The sequence below is a fragment of the Rhinolophus hipposideros genome (genome assembly GCF_964194185.1).
Source record: "Rhinolophus hipposideros genome assembly, chromosome: 14".
Taxonomy (NCBI): domain Eukaryota; kingdom Metazoa; phylum Chordata; class Mammalia; order Chiroptera; family Rhinolophidae; genus Rhinolophus; species Rhinolophus hipposideros.
In genome coordinates, this window is record NC_138060.1 from 57,420,934 (window position 1) to 57,440,967 (window position 20,034).

At 43.3% G+C, this 20,034-nt stretch overlaps 1 protein-coding gene across 3 annotated transcripts in view; it reads left to right on the top strand.

Annotated features, from left to right (window-relative positions):
- Nucleotides 1-18,270: 18,270 nt before the first annotated feature.
- The window catches only part of SNRK (SNF related kinase), a 48,285-nt gene continuing 46,521 nt past the window's right edge, over nucleotides 18,271-20,034 (top strand). For 2 of the 3 annotated variants that reach the window (XM_081072753.1, XM_081072751.1), the window contains exon 1: nucleotides 18,271-18,397. In XM_081072753.1, coding sequence (XP_080928879.1) covers nucleotides 18,308-18,397 — 90 coding nt within the window. In that variant the 5' untranslated portion in view covers nucleotides 18,271-18,307. Of the gene's footprint in view, nucleotides 18,398-18,440; nucleotides 18,529-20,034 lie in introns of those variants that run through there. The other variant, XM_081072752.1, reaches the window with a different exon arrangement.

The following is a 20,034-nucleotide window of genomic DNA, read 5'->3' on the forward strand; positions in this document are numbered from 1 at the left end:
ACATCACACCTCCATGCATTGGCATGCTCTGTTCTCTCTGCCTGGAATGTTCTCAATTCCTGCCCAAACACGCCTGCAAGCTGTCTGTCAGCCAAACAACCCTCCTTCCAGACACAACTCCAGTGTTACCTCTACTATCAAGCTTTATCAACCACTCCCTGCCCTCCTCTCACAGAATGAACCACCCCTCCCTTTACGCATCCAGCTCAGACATGCCATGAGGCCCTTCCAACATTTATAGTGCTGATATGTTTCCATCTGTTCCCCTCAGCGAGGAAAGGCAGACTCCTGGAGAGAAGGTTCTGTGTCGTATTCACCTTTGGGCTTGGCTCGGATCAAGCAGTCATTTGATGACTAAAGAAATAAAATTATTGTAGTGGACATTTGTCATGGTTCAGGCTGTCTGGCATCCAACTTCCTGTCCTGTTGTGCCCCAGTCACTCTTTGGGACTTGTGTTTGTATGTGGCCTTGGAAGTCAGAAAAATCAAAAGGGAAGATCCTCCTCTCGTTGCCCTGGCCAGTCCTTCTAGATACTGACGAGAGCGTGAGGGATGTGGTGACGCCAGGAAGATGGAGGTCACACTCATCAGAGAGGCAGCACACAGGCCAGGCCATTTCTGTTGCCCGGCCTGCCAGAGCTCCAGGATTTGTTCTCCAGCCTCCTGTCCAACATGTGAGAACCTGACGGACTTCCAAACATTCACTGAGACAGTTGGCTCTCTCTTGGTAGATACCAAGTGACAATTAGCAGCAGACGTGCAGATAAGCTTCCAGGTCTACACAGCTCCAAAGAAGGAAAGGGTGTGTCCTGTGAAAAGACTCATTGTGACAAGGCTGAGCTGTCACAATGCACAAAGCTGAGGTTGAAGCCAGAGCAGGAGAGCCCCAGGCAGCAGAGGGGGACTCACCTGGCACTTGAGGGAAGCATCCCTGACAGTGATAGGAGCTTGGCCTGTGTCAGGAGAGCAGCACACCAACCGGTGTCACCGCGTAGCTGCTTAACTCCCTGCTGGGCCATCCGGGGGGCTGAGGGAGAGGAGGTAGGTTACCTGGAGACTCTAAGTGATGCTGAAGAATTGTTTTGATAGGACTGGGAAACTGAGGGCCATGGTGGGGTTCAGGGGTGCTATTGGCAAGCATTGTGGGTTGGGTTTCCATTCTTTTAAGTAAACATCCCTTCAAATACACTGTGAACTGACAACTTCATTCAACCATTCAATAAAGTTTATAAAGGACCTCTTCTTTGGCACAAGGGACCATGCCAGCGCTCTTTCCCACCTCAGGGTCTTTGCCAATGCTGTGCCCTCTGCCTGGATTTCTCTTTTTCGCCTTGTCTGAGCAATCTCTACCCATCATTTACACTAAGTTTAAATGTCACTTCCCTATGGAAACTGTCCTTGACACCCAGATTAGGTCTCTTGTACCCTAGTACAATGCCTTACAGCACTTCTTAGAGCATTCGTTGTGTAGTTAGTTATTGGTAGGGTTATTGCTGAGCGGCAGGCTCTGTGGGGGCAGGGACAATGCCCATCCTGTTCACAGATGCGTCCCCAGCACCACGCAGCACAGGGTCTGACATTCAAGACACGTTTGTTGAATGAGCAAAGGAGGGGAGGTGAAGAGGAAGGAAGGAAGGGTTGTAGCACTCCCTCCTGGCCCTCTGGGTGACAGTATGATATTTGTCCCCACTTATGTTCTTCACTCTTAAAAGCGGAAACAACAAATGGCCTCTCTAAGCCATGCACTTGGGGCCCTGGGAACCCTGCACACCTGCCAAGCCCAAGCAGGATACACTGCTGCCTTAACTGTCCCCCACAATGCTACATCTGAACCTCTGTTAAACTCCCTACTGCTATGTCCAATATTTGTGTCACCTCGAAATTCGTATGTTGAACTCCTAATGCCTGAGGTGATGGTATTAGTAGGTGTGACCTTTGGGAGGTGCTTACGTCGTGGAGCCCTCATGAATGGGATTAGTGCCTCATGAAAGAGGCTCCAGAGACACCCTTAGCCTCTTCCGCCAGGTGAGGACACGTGAGGTCTGTGACCTAGAAGAGGGCTCTCACCCCACCATGCTGGCACCCTGATCTCAGACTTCCAGCCCCCAGAACTGTGAGCAATACATTTCTGCTTTTTATAAGCTACCCTTCTATGGCACTTTAAGATACATACCATACCACACTTGAGACACAAAGATTGTACATATCTGATGCTTTATTCTGCAGCTCAAATCACATAAATGCAATATTTTCTTATTAGTGTTTTGCACGTTACCCTTGGGGAGAATGGAGACTTATAAACACTGAGGACCAAGTCCACCCAATGTTACAACCTGGATGAGATCCTGGACCAGAAAAAGGACCCTAGTGGAAAAACTGGGGAAATCCGAATAGCCATGGTAGTTTCGCTAGTAGTATTGTACCAATGTTAATTTCTCCATTTTGATGAATGTTCCAGAGTTAAGCAAAATGTTAACACTGCTTGAAGCTGGGAGAAGGATATGCAGGAACTCTGCCTTGTCCTTGCAACTTTTATGTCAATCAAAAATGATTCCCAAATTAAAAGTTTATTTAAGAAAGAATTCATCCCAGTTTCTTCTTTAAAGTGCTACAAAATGTAAAGTTCTGGGTGGAGAGATGAATGACTTTTCTTGTCTTCATTATACCTTCTCTGTCTTCTATAAGAGCATGCATTGCTTCTCTAATTAGAAAACAAAGTGTTTTTATTAAAAATAATTAAATACCTTGGCTTAGAAAATATTCAAGTGTGTATGATGTTTTGTTTTCAATTGAAAAGACAGTGGTGCCACTAAAATCAATTTTACTTTTCTTGTAAAAGACATACTTATAATAACCCATAATGTTACTACCGCAACAGAACTGGGATCTCAATTTTGTATGTAACCATTCACGTGCAAAGATAATTCTCCTAAGCTGCAACTGGAGCTGGGCTGTCAAGTTTTAATGCAGGTGCCTCCTTATATTTCCTTAGATGCAATTACAACAGATTGGACCATAATCTCCAAATGACAAGTGCTCAAAATGTGCAGCTGCCAATATAGATTTTGTAGAGATTCTGAAGGTGTCCTCTGGGGCCCTTCAAGACCTCCCTCCATTGTCATGCGTGTGGGGGTGGGGACTGTGGATTAGGCAGGACTGGGAAGGTCATGCCTCTCCTGTCACTGTGTCCCAGAGCACACATCATTCTGAACCTTAGCTGCCCACTGGAGGTGGAAGAAGCTGCCTCTGAAGCCAGAAATGCAAAATGGGACTTAATAGGAGTCTGCAGCTCTTGAAGTCATTCTAGATATAGGTCTGGGGAAAAGTGTGTGGCTCCATCTCCTGCACAGTGAAACAGAATTAACTACTCAGAGTCAAATCACCAACTTAAGAGGCAAACGTGACCCAGGAATGCTGGGGTTTGGCAATGCCGTGCCCCTGCCTTACTCTGTCCTATATTCTCATCTTGACCTTAATCATCAACTCTGTTTTGAAGACTTCCTAAAAGTTGTATGAGCTAGTCTGAATCCTGTTAAATTAAAGCTTTCTTCTACCAACTTGGAAAAAGTGCCATTTCACACAACGAAAAATGACACTGGCTTTGTCTCTCTGAATATTCTCCCTATTCTCCCATAAATGCGGAAAGTTGGCCTTTGTCCACTGCAGAATGAAAGCGGCTCTGGAGCTGCCTTTATACACATGCACAGACATATTTCTAGATAAATCACATATGATTATTTTGTTTGGGATTTTATATTAGTGACCCTTTTTTGTGTCATTCTGCTATTTTCTTTTTCTCACTCAACAACATGTTTTGAAGAACTTTCTGCAAAGAGCTACCTCATCAATTTTAACTACATCGTATTTCACTGTATAGGTTTATAAGCCGTTAGAGGAGAGTAAGGTTATTTACAGTTTTTCTGTAGTGCTACAGAGAACATGCTGGAACACAGCTCCTGGGCCAGGACGTGAGGGTTTCTTTAGGGTAGAAACCACAAAGAGCCAGAAAGCAGAACTGATGATTACAGAAGGAAGGGCATCTTCAAAGTGGACGGCTACTGCCCAAAGAGCTCCAGACCTTCAGCCCTTTGTACCTTCAAGTTTAAGCTCTTCCTTTTGGGCTTGAGTTCACATGACATCTGGAATCGAACGGTGAGTTTTGGCATTGGAACTCTTCTGCTCCAAAAGGTGCTAGACCTCACTTCCAAGTCCCGTACAGCTGACATGCACTGACGCTTCCACCCACTGATTTAATCTTCACGTGAATGACCCTTGAGGCAGGTATTATAACTCCCAGAACACCACTGCCAGACTGGGGCCTTGACCAAGCTTGGACGGCAAAGAGGTCGCCCATCCAAGATACAAAGTCGGCGTCTGCAGCCCTCCCTTGTTTGCTGTTCCGACTTCTGGGTAAGCAAGGGCCTGGCAGGAACCCAAGTCACATCACTGGACTGAGGCTTCTTTAAAGGCTTTTTCAAACCCACATATTCATAATGGACCTATCTGAGGAATTCATCAGGAAATTACCCACGTGGAAAAACCGATAGGATTTGCAATGCAGGCGAAATAGGGTGAAAATACAAATCAGGAGCTTCAGCTAGAGGCTTTGTGAAAGGTCTAACGGGAGTGGGGCAGCAGAGACAGAAAGTTTTGGTAAGTCATCCTCAGAACTAGAAACAAAAGAAACGTAGGCAATTTTTCCCCATGAGCGAGCCTGGGCCTGGGCCTCAGAATTTATTCTGTATCCTGTGAAGGGTCTGTGACATGGAACAAAAAGACCCTGACCTCACGCCCCCTTTCTGAGCAGAGCTTTCTCATGGTTCCCTAGGGTTATCACAATATATATTGAATTTCAAAAATTCAATATACAGGCCCAGTCCTCAGCCCATCAGGAATGCAACCGCTCTCAGCCTTTTTTTTGTTTTTTCCACTTTCGCACTTTTTAGAAAGAAAATGTGTGACTTTTCTTGATGAGAAAACAGTCAAAGGTATTTAGGAAAGGTCTATCCTTTTTCTGGTGGCAAGACACCCTGAACTAAATTCATTAGCAGCTCTTCTGTTTGGAATTTTAAAATATTCTTTGACCTATATAAATTCCTTGTTATGTCCTCTACAGTATAAGAAAATTAACTGACACATGCCGCGGCTGCAGAGCAAAGCAGCAGCATAGTATGACAGAAAGGGGCTTGGAGGCTGTCATTTCACTGCTGAAGACGTCAAAATCCGTGCTCTCCCACCTGCTTCTACTTTCCCAAGAAACATTCATGTCTCTGATTTTGTGACTAGTAGAGATGGCTTTTTAGACATGAGTCAAGCCTTCGCTTTAGTTCTACCTGTATATGTCATGTAATCATCTTTCTATATTTTCTTACCTTCTAGAAAATGTTAGAGGAGTACGAAGACAAGGGTTTGATTATGTTTTATGAGCAACTAACAGTAGGAGTCCTATGGGCAAACAGTGAACTGGTGATCGCCAACTCAGATAAATCAGTTCACCTCTCTGCTTTCCAGTCGCCCCCAAAATATACACGACATGGTGTGTCAATTGGTTCACTCATTTGACAAGTATTTAATGAAATCTTATTCCATGCCTTCTACCAGTGCAAGGTGCTGGAGCTACAGTGGTAGACGAAACACCATGTTTCCCTGAAAATAAGACCTAGCTGGACAATCAACTCTAATGTGTCTTTTGGAGCAAAAATTCATATAAGACCTGGTATTATATTATATTATATTATACTATATTATATTATATGCAGTCTTATATTAAAATAAGACCAGGTCTTATATTAATTTTTGCTCCAAAAGACGCATTAGAGCTGATTAGCTGGCTAGGTCTTATTTTCAGGGCAACATGGCACATGAAATTCCTGCCTTCATGGAATTGAAATATTGGTGTGTTTGAAAGTACTGAAGAGGCAAACACTGTCAGTCAAAAGCCATATACATATCTGCTTGTGGAGACATCCTTTTTACCTTCTGTCTCTAAACGCAATGGTCTTGTGTGACTACACTGTGTATTGGCCCTTATACGAGGACTCTTGGCAGCAAAGGAACTGTAACTCTCTTGAGTGCAGGACGTGGCTTAGAGTTTTCATGTTCCCAATGCTGAGGATGACGGGGTAGCTGGCTCTGAGCCCTAAATGTGGCCTTAGGCCCAAGAGTCCCAGCCTTTCTCCTTTTCTAACTTGCCTTTCAGCCCAGGAGCGTTGTGGATGTTAATGAAACTGGTATTTTCCTACCAGAACTAACAATGGGGGAATCTGCTGAAAGTTACCTTTTTAAATATTATTGATTTCAACTTTTTAGGCCTGTGTTTATAGACATTTGGGGACAGTACATTCCATGTTCATTAAACCTCAATTGGCTTAGTCTGGTGATATTTTCCCCTTAGTTTATGACCACGATTAGTCCCTGAAGTCTGAATTAGGTCTTTTTGGTTTGTCTTCAATTGGTGTAGAGTTAGATATAGCTCACTGATTGTTAAAGAAACCATCCCATTTTCATTCGCAGTTCAGATGTGGTTATTTTCTGGCCTTTCTCGGCTCTGAGCTCACATAAAGACTCCATTATCTAGATAACTGAGAGTTTACTTTTTAGGATGTATGGGCAGTATCATGAGTAACCCACATCTATCTTCCTTATTGCAGACTGAGATCTACTAATTAGTATCAGGTCCAGGCAAAGGGCCCCGATGGGGAGGGGCCCCACGTACTGACTGGGGATCAGCGTTTAGTCATCTCGATGACTCAAGTCCCCATGTAGTGTAAGAGGGTGTGTATGTATCAGAAAGGAGGGCTCAGCTCCTGCCAGCAGTCTTTGTTCCTTTCACCACTATCCATACCCCGAAGTTTCCGCTATTCAAAGGGACAGCACAAAGGACTAGAGGAGGAGGACAAGTAAAACCTCAGGCTGGTCATTCCAGAGGTGGTGGAGGGTAAAGAGAGAGAGAGAGAGGGAGAGAGAAATGAGAGGAAGGGCTGGTGGGTGCCCAGATAACTCATACCACGTCTCCTATCCAATCTTTCAATCATTTTCTGAAGACTAGGTGGTTCCTCCCCTTTCAACATTATTCTTTTAAGTTAAACCTTGAGGATGAAGGTTTTTATAGGTTTTTAAAGGTATTTATTCAACACCTTAATAGGTAAGATGGTCTAAATTGAGAGTCTCAATTACTGTACTTCTGAGTCTTGAAAGCCATTCACTTGACTACATGGGTATTCACTGAACAAGGATTTATTGAGTACCTACCGTGTGCAAGGCGCTGGGGATAAAATGGTGAAAGACTTTGAGTTTCTACCTTGGAGGAGCTTGTAATCTAGAGCGAAAGTAAGAGACAGTTGTAAATAGTGTGTTGGAAGAGCTGTGCCAGATGACTTGTGATGTGTCATGGGAATACAAAAGAAGCCACTCAATCTAGATGCCAGGGGTGGGGGTGGTCAGAGGCTGTGACATCGAAGCTAAGACAGGAGGGACATAGAAATAAGCAGTGGGGTTGGACGCAGGTGTCCAGGTTGGCTTTACGTCACTGTGGTTTGTAACTGTGGAGGAAAGTATGAGTGTGACCTCTGGCCAAAGACTAGCTCTGAGGGGTCAGCCAGGCCCATAGAAAACCAAGATTATTTTCAGTTGGGGGTGGATTGCCCTGCATACCACAATGTATGCCCATCACTGACATATGCCCAAGAAACATTAAAGATATTTCCTGGTTTCCTTGTCTTGACTCAGCAAATTAAAAGCTGGAGGAGAAATAAAGGAAGAATTAATAGTTCTGAAAACATGAGAGCTAAGGATTTCACGTATTGTTGTTATCATTATTTAAAACAACACCATGTTGTCTGTTATGTAATTACTTATAAACAGCCCTGCCTAAAACAAATTTGAGTAATGACTTCTAGAGAGATACACACATGTGCTACAAAGAACACTATGAATTTATTGTGAGAACTGGGTTTGGGGGAGCATTGGAAATAGCCCATTTGGCATTCGTAGAGGAAGGACCTTCCCATAAAGAGGAAAACTCTGGAATCAGAAATGAGATTCATAAGTAGCACTGGATTCAGGGACAGAAGGTATAAGTCCTGAGGAAAGGTTCTGATTCTGAAGCCCAGAAACTTCAACCCTTGACGTTTGAGACTCCACATGTGTAAAACATGGTGGATTGTGTTCTGTTCATTTAGTCCCAAAAGATTTATTGAGCACCTACTATGTGTCAATACCACCCTAGGTGTAGGGCATGTAGAGAATAATAGGAATTGATTCTTGGTGTTTTATTAACAATTGGGGGCGGGGGAGGCTCATATTCTGGTGGAAGACGATAGACAAGTATTAGAAATCAATGAAAAGAATAAAACGCCTTCAGGAACATTCAGGAACAGGAGAGAACAAACCTGGGGAACCCCACAGGTGGACAAGAACATGGAAGGTGTACTGGGCCGGACTAGCATCTCTAAAGTGCCCTGAATACCCTATGCTTTGACGTACAGCTATATGACACGGCTTTATTATATCCTTGATGGGATTCTTTGTTTTATTTTTATTGCTTTCTTGTTTTTATTTCTATTGGCATCTGGAATGCAAGAAAATCAAATGAACACAATCTTTTAAAACATTTTTATACAAAATGTTCAACCACATACAAAAGTGGAGGAAAAAATAGAATGAACCCGTTGGTGGATCACCTGATATTATTTCCTTTATACCCTCCCCCACGACACACACACAATTTCTGTTTGGCTTTGCTGGAATATTTTAAAGCAAATTCCAGGCCTCATTTCATTTCATCCATAAATATTTCTGTAGGTGTCTCTATCGATAACTTTTTAACAAACGGAACCGCAATGCTATTAGCATGAAATTGCAATGCCCAGAACATACCACATTTTCCTAATTAGCTCAATAATAATTTTATACTTGTTTCATTCAAATCAAGATCCAAACAAGATCTACACATGGTATTTGATTGAAAGGATTCTTAAGTCTCTTTTACTCCATAACCGTTCTTCTCCCTCCCTGTTTTTATGCTATTCTTTTGAGGAGGTGGAGACATGAGTCATTTGTCCTGTAAAATATACTACATTCTGGATTTGGCTGATTGTTTCCTCCTGGTATCATTTAACTTGTTCTTCTATTTCCTGTAAACTGGGTGAGATTCTTCTTTAAAATGTTTGGGTAGAAAACATCATAGGAAATGCTGTGTATTTTCTGATGTATTGCATCATGAGATACCTATGGCTAATTGTCCCACTTTTAGAGATGTAAAAATTGATCAGTGAGTTCAGGTGTTATCAGCATGGTCCAGCCAAGGCTCCTTGTCAACCTTTCACCTAACAGTTATTGAGGGTGGGTACCTCGATTCTGTATTTCATCAGAATGTTGCTCCAATGTGGTGGTTTTCTAATTCTATCATTCCTTAAATAGCTCCTATCGTCTCTTTGGTTGCTCTGAAAAAAAAGTTCATACCAGAAGGGCAGGATAAGTGCTTGGTTACTTCCCTTTATCCATTTTTAACTCAATTTAATCCACTGAAGTAATTGTTTTCTGATGCTCAAATTGCCCCCTTTGGTCAGTGGAAGTCCCTACAAGTTGGCTTCTGTGTTGTTTTGACCCAAACCCAGTGGGATCTGATACCGTCCTTGCTTTTGAGAACAAATGTCCACAGCTTCTTTCTGATGCATTAACTAGACTTGGAAAATACTCATTGCCCCCCCCCACCTCGGGTATTTTTGCCTTTTCATGACAAGTCATGGTTTATACTAGTTGTATTAGTTAGGAATGCTTTCAGCTATATAGTAAGCAATAAGGAACAAACAGAATTTTCAATTTTTTCACAGACAGAAAGTCTGGAACAGGCAGCTGTTAGCATTTGCTCAGCAGCTCATGAGGTTCAAAGCCAGCACTGCTGTGATTCCCTGGCCTCTCCTTCGTGGTTGCAAGATGGCAGTTCCTATTCTAGGCATGATGCCCAATCGGGGCAGGAAAAAAGGGGAAGGCCAGAACCAGCTGCAGCTGTCCCTTTGTATCAGAAAAGCAAAAGCTTCCCCACCCGCACCGTTCCAGCTAAATTCCACCTAGATCTTACTGGCCAGACTGGATCATATGGTCATCCCTACTTGCAGAGGAAGCTGGGAAAGTGAGCAGGCTTTCTGGTCTCTATAGTCCAGGCAGGGAAGGGAGCGAATGAATAGAGGGCTACTATTTCTGGGAAAGTAGTCTTGAGTCTTAAATCAACTTTCCCTTTCCTGCTTTTATTTTTATTTTTATATAATGCCTCACACTCCTTGATTTTGAAGGAGGGTGGGACAGTTACAAAGGATTGCAAGCTGACAATGAGTAAAGCTTTATTTGCAAGTTTGTCCCAAGGAAATAAATGTCAGCTGTTTTAACATCCGTGCCCTGATGGCTCAGCTCAGCACTGTTCAGTTATCAGATGCCAACTCCAGCTGTGGGGTCTATGCTGCCAAGTGTCCCATCTCTTCCTGTGTGTAAGAAAACAGACCAGTCTCACCTTCCTCAAAACAGATACCTCGTTTGAGCTTTAGTCACCCATATGATGCCAGAATACCTTGTGGTCAATTCCACCAGAGGCCACCCACCCCTCCCACTGTTATGGGAAAGAGCAATGCTGACTTTCAGCCAGCACTCAGTACTGGTAAAACACTGAAATTATGCTGCACTGACAGATGTACAACCACTGCCTGGAGCCTCAGAGTCCTGCTCCTTTGGTCACACCAGCTCCTCTCCAAGGAACCCACCTACCCTGCTAAAGACCTTCTTACGATCCAGCAACTAAGGACTAAGGCCTGGCCTAGCAGGGGCCCTAAGCTCCTACTCCAGACAGCACGAGGGCCACGCATTCTGTGTCCGTACATTTAGTGGTCACATGGCTCTGATTTTAAAATATTTGGAATAGCTTCCATGGGAAAGTATACTTGTTACTATTCCTACTTGTCGTTTCTCTTGACTGTCCATGACTGAAGGGGAAGTAAGTAGTTAATGATAACTCAAGGAATGGAGGTGGATATTCCCATCACTGATGGTTTTGGTTTCCTTAAGACTAATGAATAAGTCACTTGTTTGAAAATTTGTGCTGCTCTAATAACTGTTTTTTTCTTTAATATTCATGCTGCAAGTGACAGAAGCCAGACACAAAAGAACATATAACATGAAGAATCACAAACGTGATTCCATTTACATGAAGTTGAAAAAGAGGCAACACTAAGTATGTTATAAGAAGTCAGGAGTGGTTACTTTTGGGGTACAGGAAGGCTTCTGGGGTGCTGGTCTTGTACTTTTCTGTGATCTGGGTGTTGAGACTGCTGGTCACTAACCCGATATATCCCACTTCCTCTTATCTCCCTTCTATCACAGCTCTGATATCTTCGCTGGGGCTGGGATGACATGTGACAAGCCTAAAACCACATTTCCCAGCCTCCTTTGGAACCAGGACTGGTCATATGACACATTTTTGGCCAATGAGATGTGAGTGAAAGTTGATAGGACTTCCAGGAAATCTCCTTCAGATGGACAGGCTCTGTGGGACATGCCCTAAACTCCTTCTAAGTGCATGGAAGGGTGTACTGTCAGTTTTGGTCATCCCAAATGTCCATTCATGCACTCTTATATAAAATTCCCCCACATAATCTCTCTTCTGTAGTTTGGTTCACTCATTCAACAGATATTTTCTGAGTACTTACTACAAGCTGGACATATGCTGATTAGCTGTGTTACAGATACAGATGTCCCTGGGCCAGGCCTGTAATTGGGGATGCAGGCCTGGGACGAAGGACAAGAGCAATGAACTAGAGGACCTAGACTCTGGCTAACAAGGACAATGGGGAGAGCCATTCTCATCATACAGATGGTTTGACACGTGGCAAGTTCAAATCTCAAGTTGCAAGAACTTCCCATTTTTCAAAAGAAGCCAGAAATCTTGATTTTAATTTTTTCAAAATTTACTCTGCCATGAAGCAGGGCTTCTGGATAAGGCAGAAGAAAACTAGACAAGGTTGGTGCATTTGTTTTCTATTGCTATGTAATAAATTACCATAAACTTAGCAGCTTAATCAAGACATCTTTATTAACTGACAGTTCTGTAGGTCAGACGTCCAGGCAGGCTTGACTGGGTTCTCTGCTTAGTGTCTTAACAAGGTTCAAATCAAGGCATTAGCCAGATCAGGCTCATAGCATATGAAAATTAGTTAATGCAAAATATAGTATTAATATAATAAAGGACAAAACCTATATATGGTCATATCAAAATATGTAGAAAAAGCATTTGACAAAATCCAAAACTCATTCATGATAAAATTCTCTACAAATTACGAACACAAGGGAATTTCCTCAAATAGCTAAAAAAGCATCAATGAAAAATCAACAGCAAATATACTTAAGAGTGAAAGATTAAAGGTATTTTCCATAAGTTTGAGAACAAAGCAAAGATGTCCACTCTTAGCAGTTCAATATTGTACTGGAAGTTCTAGTCAGTCAAGAAGACAAGAAAAGGAAATTAAAGGCATCCAAATTGGAGAAGAAATAAAACTGTCTATTTCCAGATGATATGATCCTATATCTGGAAAATACTAGTGGATCTAAAAAAACCCAACTAGTACTAATACATAAGAATATCGCAAGACCCAAAGATCAATATACCTATATACTTATAATGAACAATCTAAAAATGAAATGAGGAAAATAATGCAATTCACAATAGCATAAAAATGATAAAATAATTAAAAACGAATATAATGAAAGATGTGTAAGGCCTAAAATTATAAAAACACTGCTGACAGCAAATTTAAAAATCTAAATAAATGGGGACATATACCATGTTCATGAATTGAAAGACTCATTATTGTTAAGATGGCAACCCTCCCCAAATTGATTTACATATACAACACAATCCCAATCAAAATCCACCTCCCCAAATTTTTTTGGTAGAAATTGACAAACTGATCCTAAAGTTTATGTGGAAATGCAACATACCTAGACTAGTAACACAATTTTGAATAAGAACAACATAGTTGGAAGACTTAGTTGACCCATTTTCAAAACTTATACTATAAAACAATGATAGTTAAAACTATGTCACAATGGTATAAGGATAGACATCTAGATCAATGGAAATGAATAGAAAGTCCATAAAATCCTTACACTTATGGTAAATTGATTTTCAACAAAGGTGCCAAAGCAATTCAGTTGGGAACTGCCACTATTTGACAAATGCTTCTGGGACAATTGGCTATCCACATGCAAAAAATAAATTATTTAATAAAATTAACCTTTATCTTACATCATGTATAAAAATTAACTCAAAATGGATTATAGACTTAAATGTCAAATTGAAAACTATAAACTTGGAAAAAAAACCAGGAAAAATATTTATGACTTTGGCTTAGGCAAAAATTTCTTACATAAGACACCAAAAACACGACTCATAAAAGAAAAATATGATGTTGAAATTCATCAATATTCAAAACTTTTGCACTTTCAATATCATTAAAATATGAAAAAACAAACCACAGCTGGGGAGAAAATATTTGCAAATCATTAAATTAAAGACTTGTATCTGAAATATAACAGAAATTATTATAACTCAAACAAACAACCCCATTAAAAGTGGGCAAAAGATTTTTCACCAAAGCAGACATGAATAGCCAAAAAGCACTTGAAAAGATAATCAACATCATTAGTCATTAGACAAATGCAAATTAAAATCATGAGACACCACCACACATTTACTAGAATAGTGATAGTCTAAAAGTCCAACAATGTCAAGTGTTGGAAAGGATTTGGAGAAACTAGAACCCTCATACAGTGCTAGTCGGAATGTAAAATGGTGCAGTCATTTCAGGAGACAAATTGTCAGTTCCTTCAAATGTTCAATGTAGGGTGACAACAAGACCTAACAATTCCACCTAGTGATACATGTAAATATTCAAAGCAGCATTATCCGTAACAGTAAAAATCTGGAAATAAATGAAATGTTCGTGACTTAGTGAATAGATAAAGAAAATCCATATCTACATAATGGAATACTATTCAGTAATAAAAAGGAACAAACTACTGATACATGCTACAACATGGATAGACAATCTGCTATGTGAAAGAAGCCAGACACAAAACACTAGGCATTGAATGGTTCCATTTCTATGACATTTCTAGAAAAGGCAAATCTTATAGAGATGGAAAACAAATCATTGCTTGCCAAGGACTGGAGATTAGAGTGTGACTGACTGCAAATGCATGCGTATGAGAAAACTTTTGGGGAGTGATGGAAATATTCTACAAGTGGATTGGGATAATGCTTGCACTTTATAAATTTACTAAAAATCATTGAATTACCATGTGTTATGAGTGCACTTTATGATATGCAAATTAAACCTCAATAAAACTGTTAAAAATTTAAATCTTCCAGTTTTCAAATGTTCCCAATTAATTCAAATTGTTAAAGGACCTATGTGAAAAAAACACAGAAACAAAACCCACGTCTGTGGTGAAAGCCCTAACTCAGGCTGCCTGCATGCAACCTCAGTGCGAAGTGGCATGAACAGAAATCAGAATAAAATAAAACCCTCGTCCTCCAGGAGTTTAAGATGCAAAGGGAGAAAATGGAACAGTAAATCAGTTATAAAACCTGTGGTATTTTCTGTTCATTATACCTCAATAAAAAGACACCCTAGGGTAGGTGTAAGTGGGATGTGCAGGGAGGTATGGGTCCGAGAACTGGCTCTGACTGGGCTGGCGGTGGAGGCACCACAGAGGAGGTGACACTGGAGCTGGGCTTCGAAGCCTACGTAGAGATTCAGGAGATTGCCAAGTGTAAGATGTGGAGAAAAGAGGTGGGTGACATTTTTCAGGTAGAGGGAACAGAATGGGCAAAGACTTGGAGGTGTGAAAAGGCAATTTCCTTTCTGAGAACTGGGAATGCTGGTGACATGGTACACGTAGAGAATAGAAAGAGCAGGAAAGAAAGGCAGGGGCCAGATTATGAAGGGCTTGGCAACCCGTGTTAAAGTCTTTGGAAAAAGGATTAAGCAGGATTTATTTGTTGGAGGAACACGGGCATGCTTCTTTTGACCTAAATTAAACTTTGTACACCTTGGCAGCATCGTAGGGTACTCACACTGCTCTAATAATCTGTACAGACTCACTTAATCCTATGAACAGTGGTTCTCAAACTCTAACCTGCATGTGAATTACAGGGAAGTCTTCTTAACACAGAGAAACCAGTTTCTGATTTAGGAGGTCTGGAGTACAGCCTGAGAGTTTGCATTTCAATCCAGTTCCCAGAAGCTGATGCTGCTGGTCCAGGGAGCACACTTTGAGAAACACTGCTTTACACCAACATCATAAGACATTACCACTCTCATCACCATCATTCCCATTTTACAGAGGCGGAAACAGAGGTTAAGCAATGTGCCCAACGCCCTACAGCTCTTAGTGATGGAGCTGGGATTCAACGCCAGGCAATGTCTGCCATGGCTCCTAGATCATAGGTTGCAAACAAACAGAGTTAACGGTTGGCATTTTCAATCCTTATTTGCAACGATAAAAAATATCTCTCTCTCTCTCTCTCTCTCTCTCTCTCTCTCTCTCTCTCTCTCTCTCTCTCTCACACACACACACACACACACACACACACACACGTGTGAGCGCACCTTAAGTGACATCTGAGATAAAAGATTTAGAGATGCAAACTGATACCAAGGGGTGGTAAGGGAAAGTCTTTGAGGAATTCTTTAGGCTATTCCAATCAAGTAGTATTTTGGTCTTACTGGGATGAAGCCAGGGTTTAGAAATGCACAAGCATCAATGTACAAAATGACTAAATATGTACAAGAAACTCATTACATAAAATGTCACAAGTCAGAACTACATGAATACTCAATGTCTCGTTTTAAATATACTTAAGTTTTTAAAATAAATTATGAAAACTAACAATATCTAGAGAAGATAACCTTGCTACACAAGCTGCTTTTGGAGGGGTCCCAAGATGAAAATGGCAATTCTTTCATGAATCTGCCTATTTTCACATCTTGATCTAATTTGTAGCATCTCCCTGGTTTCCTTCCAATAAACAACTTCTTCCTGAAATTGGTGGCATTATGTTTTTTTTGAGACCTGAATCACAGAGTCTGTAATACAAGCCTGCATGCTCCATCTTGTTTTGTGGAGTGCTGTGTATCTAATTAAAGCTTCCTACCAGTCCATAAAAAGACCTAACATTAAAAAAGCAGTTTGTCTTGGAGGCAGCCCCAGGGCAGACTGGAGAAGGGGTTTCTTCATCACCAATAAATACATTTGCTTAAATTCAAAGTTAAGTAATAATATATTAATTTGTACTGGAATATATTTTAAAATATTGCCTAAGCATAATCAGATCATGTTATCACATTTATGGTGTGGAACCAAAAATGGGTCATGTTCTTGCCAGCAGCACTCCAGCTTCTTAAACACTTCTAAAACATGAATAAATGATTTACCATGTGGCCAGCTCTGCATCCATCTCTCTGGAAGAGACTTGGAGCTGACTTCATTTAAATCAACTTATTATTCTGTTCCTTTTCATGTATTGTTTTGCTGCTCGTATGCCCTTGTTCCCTTACAGAATTTATTCAAGACCTGAGTTCCACTAGCAATATAAATACTCTGTCTTCCAAGGGCTTCCCTATTATGGCCATTGTTCTGTGCTTACTGTTATCTCTCAGAGGCTACAGACCTGGTGCTGGAGGCCTTCAGACACTGGCATTTCCTTGGGAAACCATTTGAGGGGTATTTTCCCCTGCTACTTGGCTACAGGCTTCCCTGAATAGTGATCTCCCCCCCCCCCCCAGAGGAAAAGTGCATGGCCGTCCAGCTTTCCAGCAACAAAGGAATGAATTCTACAAACGAAGTTAGGAGCTCTTGCTTAACATGCTGCTAAAGTTAGAGTGTTAATGTCAGTGAGATGATTCTTTCATGGCCTTTCTAAGTCTTAGAGATCCCAGAGTTGGGGCCTTGACTTATCCTTAAGGGGCAGAGAGGCCCAGCCTGAGTCTTTCCCTATGACCCATCACCTTATGCTATGGCTTTAGGTAACTGGGAGTCCCCCTTTAACAGAAAACCTTATGTCATTACCCTGAGGTTTTGCACTTCCCAACAATCCACTCTTACTTCCCAATCAATCATCTTCAGACAAGCAAAGTATTGATGCCATGGAGAGTCTAAAGGAAAACCCTTGTGAAAGTTGCAGCTCAACAGAGACATTTGCTAAAACCATCTAGGTTTCTCTTCTCCATCCAGGTTAATCAAACTCAGAGCATCTAAACAGCTTTTCATTTTTCTTTCTTTCTTTTTTTCTTTTTCTTTTTTTTGTTTTTGGCTTGTGTCCTTTGCTAGGGGCCCTTTCTTAGAGAGGGGTGGAAAGAAGAAAGGGAAACACAGGTTGGAGAAAACTGACACCAGGCATGCAGCTCCTAGGACTGCTAAACTCCACTGAGCACCAACGTGGGAGCCGGGAGCCCCCTCGCCCCCTCTCTGGCTAGCGCTGAAGTCCATTCCGGAGCTGAGCCATCCAGTGCCGCGGTTAATGCCTGGAGTGTTTTGAATCCCTGATTTCATGGGGTTTAATACTTTCCACGACCTTTTGCCTTTCCACGCTGTTTCCAGAGGAGGCAGCCTGGCCCGGCCGGTGTCTCCTGCTGACCTTTAAAGCCAGCCCTGTATTCAGATGCTGACTTTTTTTTTTTTTTACTCCTTTTGTTTAAATAGCAACAAAATCAAAACTCCTTCAAACTGGGTTCCCAGAGAGAAGAAACAGGAGAGAATAAAAACCCTACATATGTATGTATACATATATACAAATGTACATTTGTTTTTCTCTCCTGGATCAAACCTGGACGGGAGATGGGGGTGAACCTTTAAAAGGATAAAGTGTGTGTGGCCCTCAGTCTGCACCCCAGGACGCAGTCCTGTGCGGATGCGGTCTCTTCCCTGCGATTTCCCCAGGCAGCTCGCGCTCCTTTTCTAGGCCATTGTCCCGTGTCCCTGGTGCTTCCGCCTTCACGGTCCCCAACCCTCCTCGGGCGGCTCGCCTGCCTCCCACCGCCGGCCGCAGCCTCGACTTGCCAGGGTCGAGGGTGCCAGGATGCCCTCCAGCAGCCCGCGCGCCGGGGCTCGCAGGTGCGCCCCGCCTCGCCCCGCCCCTCCCGCGGCCCCGCCCCTCCCGCGGCCCCGCCCCTCGCGCGCGTCACAGTGACGCTCGCACCGCGCAGGCGCAGCTCGGCCCCACCCCTCCCCGCGGCCGGCCGCCCGCCCGCTCGGTATTATGATTAGCGCTGGGTGCGGGGATTCGGCGGCCGGGAGGGAGTCGTCGGAGCCGCAGCCGCTGCAGACGGACGCCCGCCTGCGGGCTGAGGTAGGCGGCAGCGTCGATCGCGGCCGGGTGCAGCGGCCGTGGGCGAGGGGGCCGGGCTGGCCTCCGCCGCCGAGCAGCCTCCGCCGCGGCGGGGCTGGGCGCCCCGCTGGGGCAGCCGCCGCGGGCGGAAAGTAAGTTGCGCGCTCCGCGTTCCCCGCGCGGGCTGCTGCGCGGAGCCGAGCGGATGCGGGGCCCTGGCTGCGGCGACCCCGGCCCGGGGCGGCGCGGCCTGGCGGCGGGGTGACGGCGGGGCCCGGGCGGGAGCCGTCACTGCGGCGGCCGGCGGCGGGCACCCGGAGGCCCTGCCCTTGCGGCCGCGGCGGGATTGCGGCACCTCGGGAGGCGCCCGCATCCCCGCGCCCCGCCCCGGAGCGGGCCGAGCGCGGCGCCCGCAGCCCCGCAGCCCAGCCCGGCTGCCCGCGCCCGGGTTCGCTCGTGCGGTGTGTGTTCTTCTCCGGATGTGCTTTCCCTTTTCAAACGAACGTAAAAATCTTGCGGCGGCCAGGGTGTTCCTTGGTCAAACTGCAGCCTTACAATAGAACGGGGATGTTGTGGTCGGTAGGAAAAGAGCCCCGGGGGAAGGAAGGAGGAGCAGTGCCGTTCCGCGGGGGGGACTCGGATTTTTCAGGTCGGGAAACCTCCGTCCTTTTCCGTGGTCATCGCTGGTTGATCTTCTTTTCTGGACCATTTTACGAAAAACCGTCTTGCCTTTTACTTGCGCTTGGGCTCCGGGAAAGTGACAGCCTTTCATCCTGGGGGGGTTCCTGGAGCTGTTCTAGTCCTGACGGTTGGACCAGATACAATAGCTTCCCCGAGAGTTCGGTGTGAGTCCAGTGTTGGGAGGGCAGTGTAGCAGGAGGGCTCTTAAATCGATAGGTGTCTGTGAATCTAGGACCTTGCAAACTGTCAAGTTACTTTTTTTTTTTTTTTTTACCCCCTTCCATTTAATTGAGTACATTCTCAAAGTCTCAGGAGCAGTGTTAAAGGTGACTTAATGCCTTTCACGTTTTATGATGAAAGGTGAAGCGTGGCTTGCACGTGATGGACTGCAAACGTTGGGCATCTGTTGAATTTCCACCAAATTCCTATCAAACGTCAGATGCCTCAGTTTGGGACACCAGTCCCAAAGCAGTCTCATTTATCTGAATATGTATCAGTGCACTTTAATGCCTGGGGTTGTCAAGCCTTATGTAATCACTTTGTTAATTTATAATCTTGTTACATTGCTTTCCAGATTTATACAATCATTCCCTTAAGGAAATCTGTCTTCAACGTCTGCTTAAATATTTCTCTTGAAATTGGATTCCTGAAGAGGAATGTACTGTACAAGTGGTGATTAAAGCATACTAATTAGACAAGTTTCTTTAAAAAAAAAGTATTGATTCTTTTATCTTACCATCTGATTTTCCCTATTGGGAAAACAGATGACATTCCCATTTTATAGACTTAAAAATGAGAGAAATTACATGACATTCCCAAGGTCATGTATTGAAAATCAAGTGCATGGTGTTAAGTTTTCTTACTACTCCATGTTCCAGACTTTCCAGGCAGGAACTTTGGGTGCCTCCTTTCTATTTTTTTTTAATTTATGCAGTCAGTTTTTATTTTATTTTGTGCACAAAACATACTCTCACCCT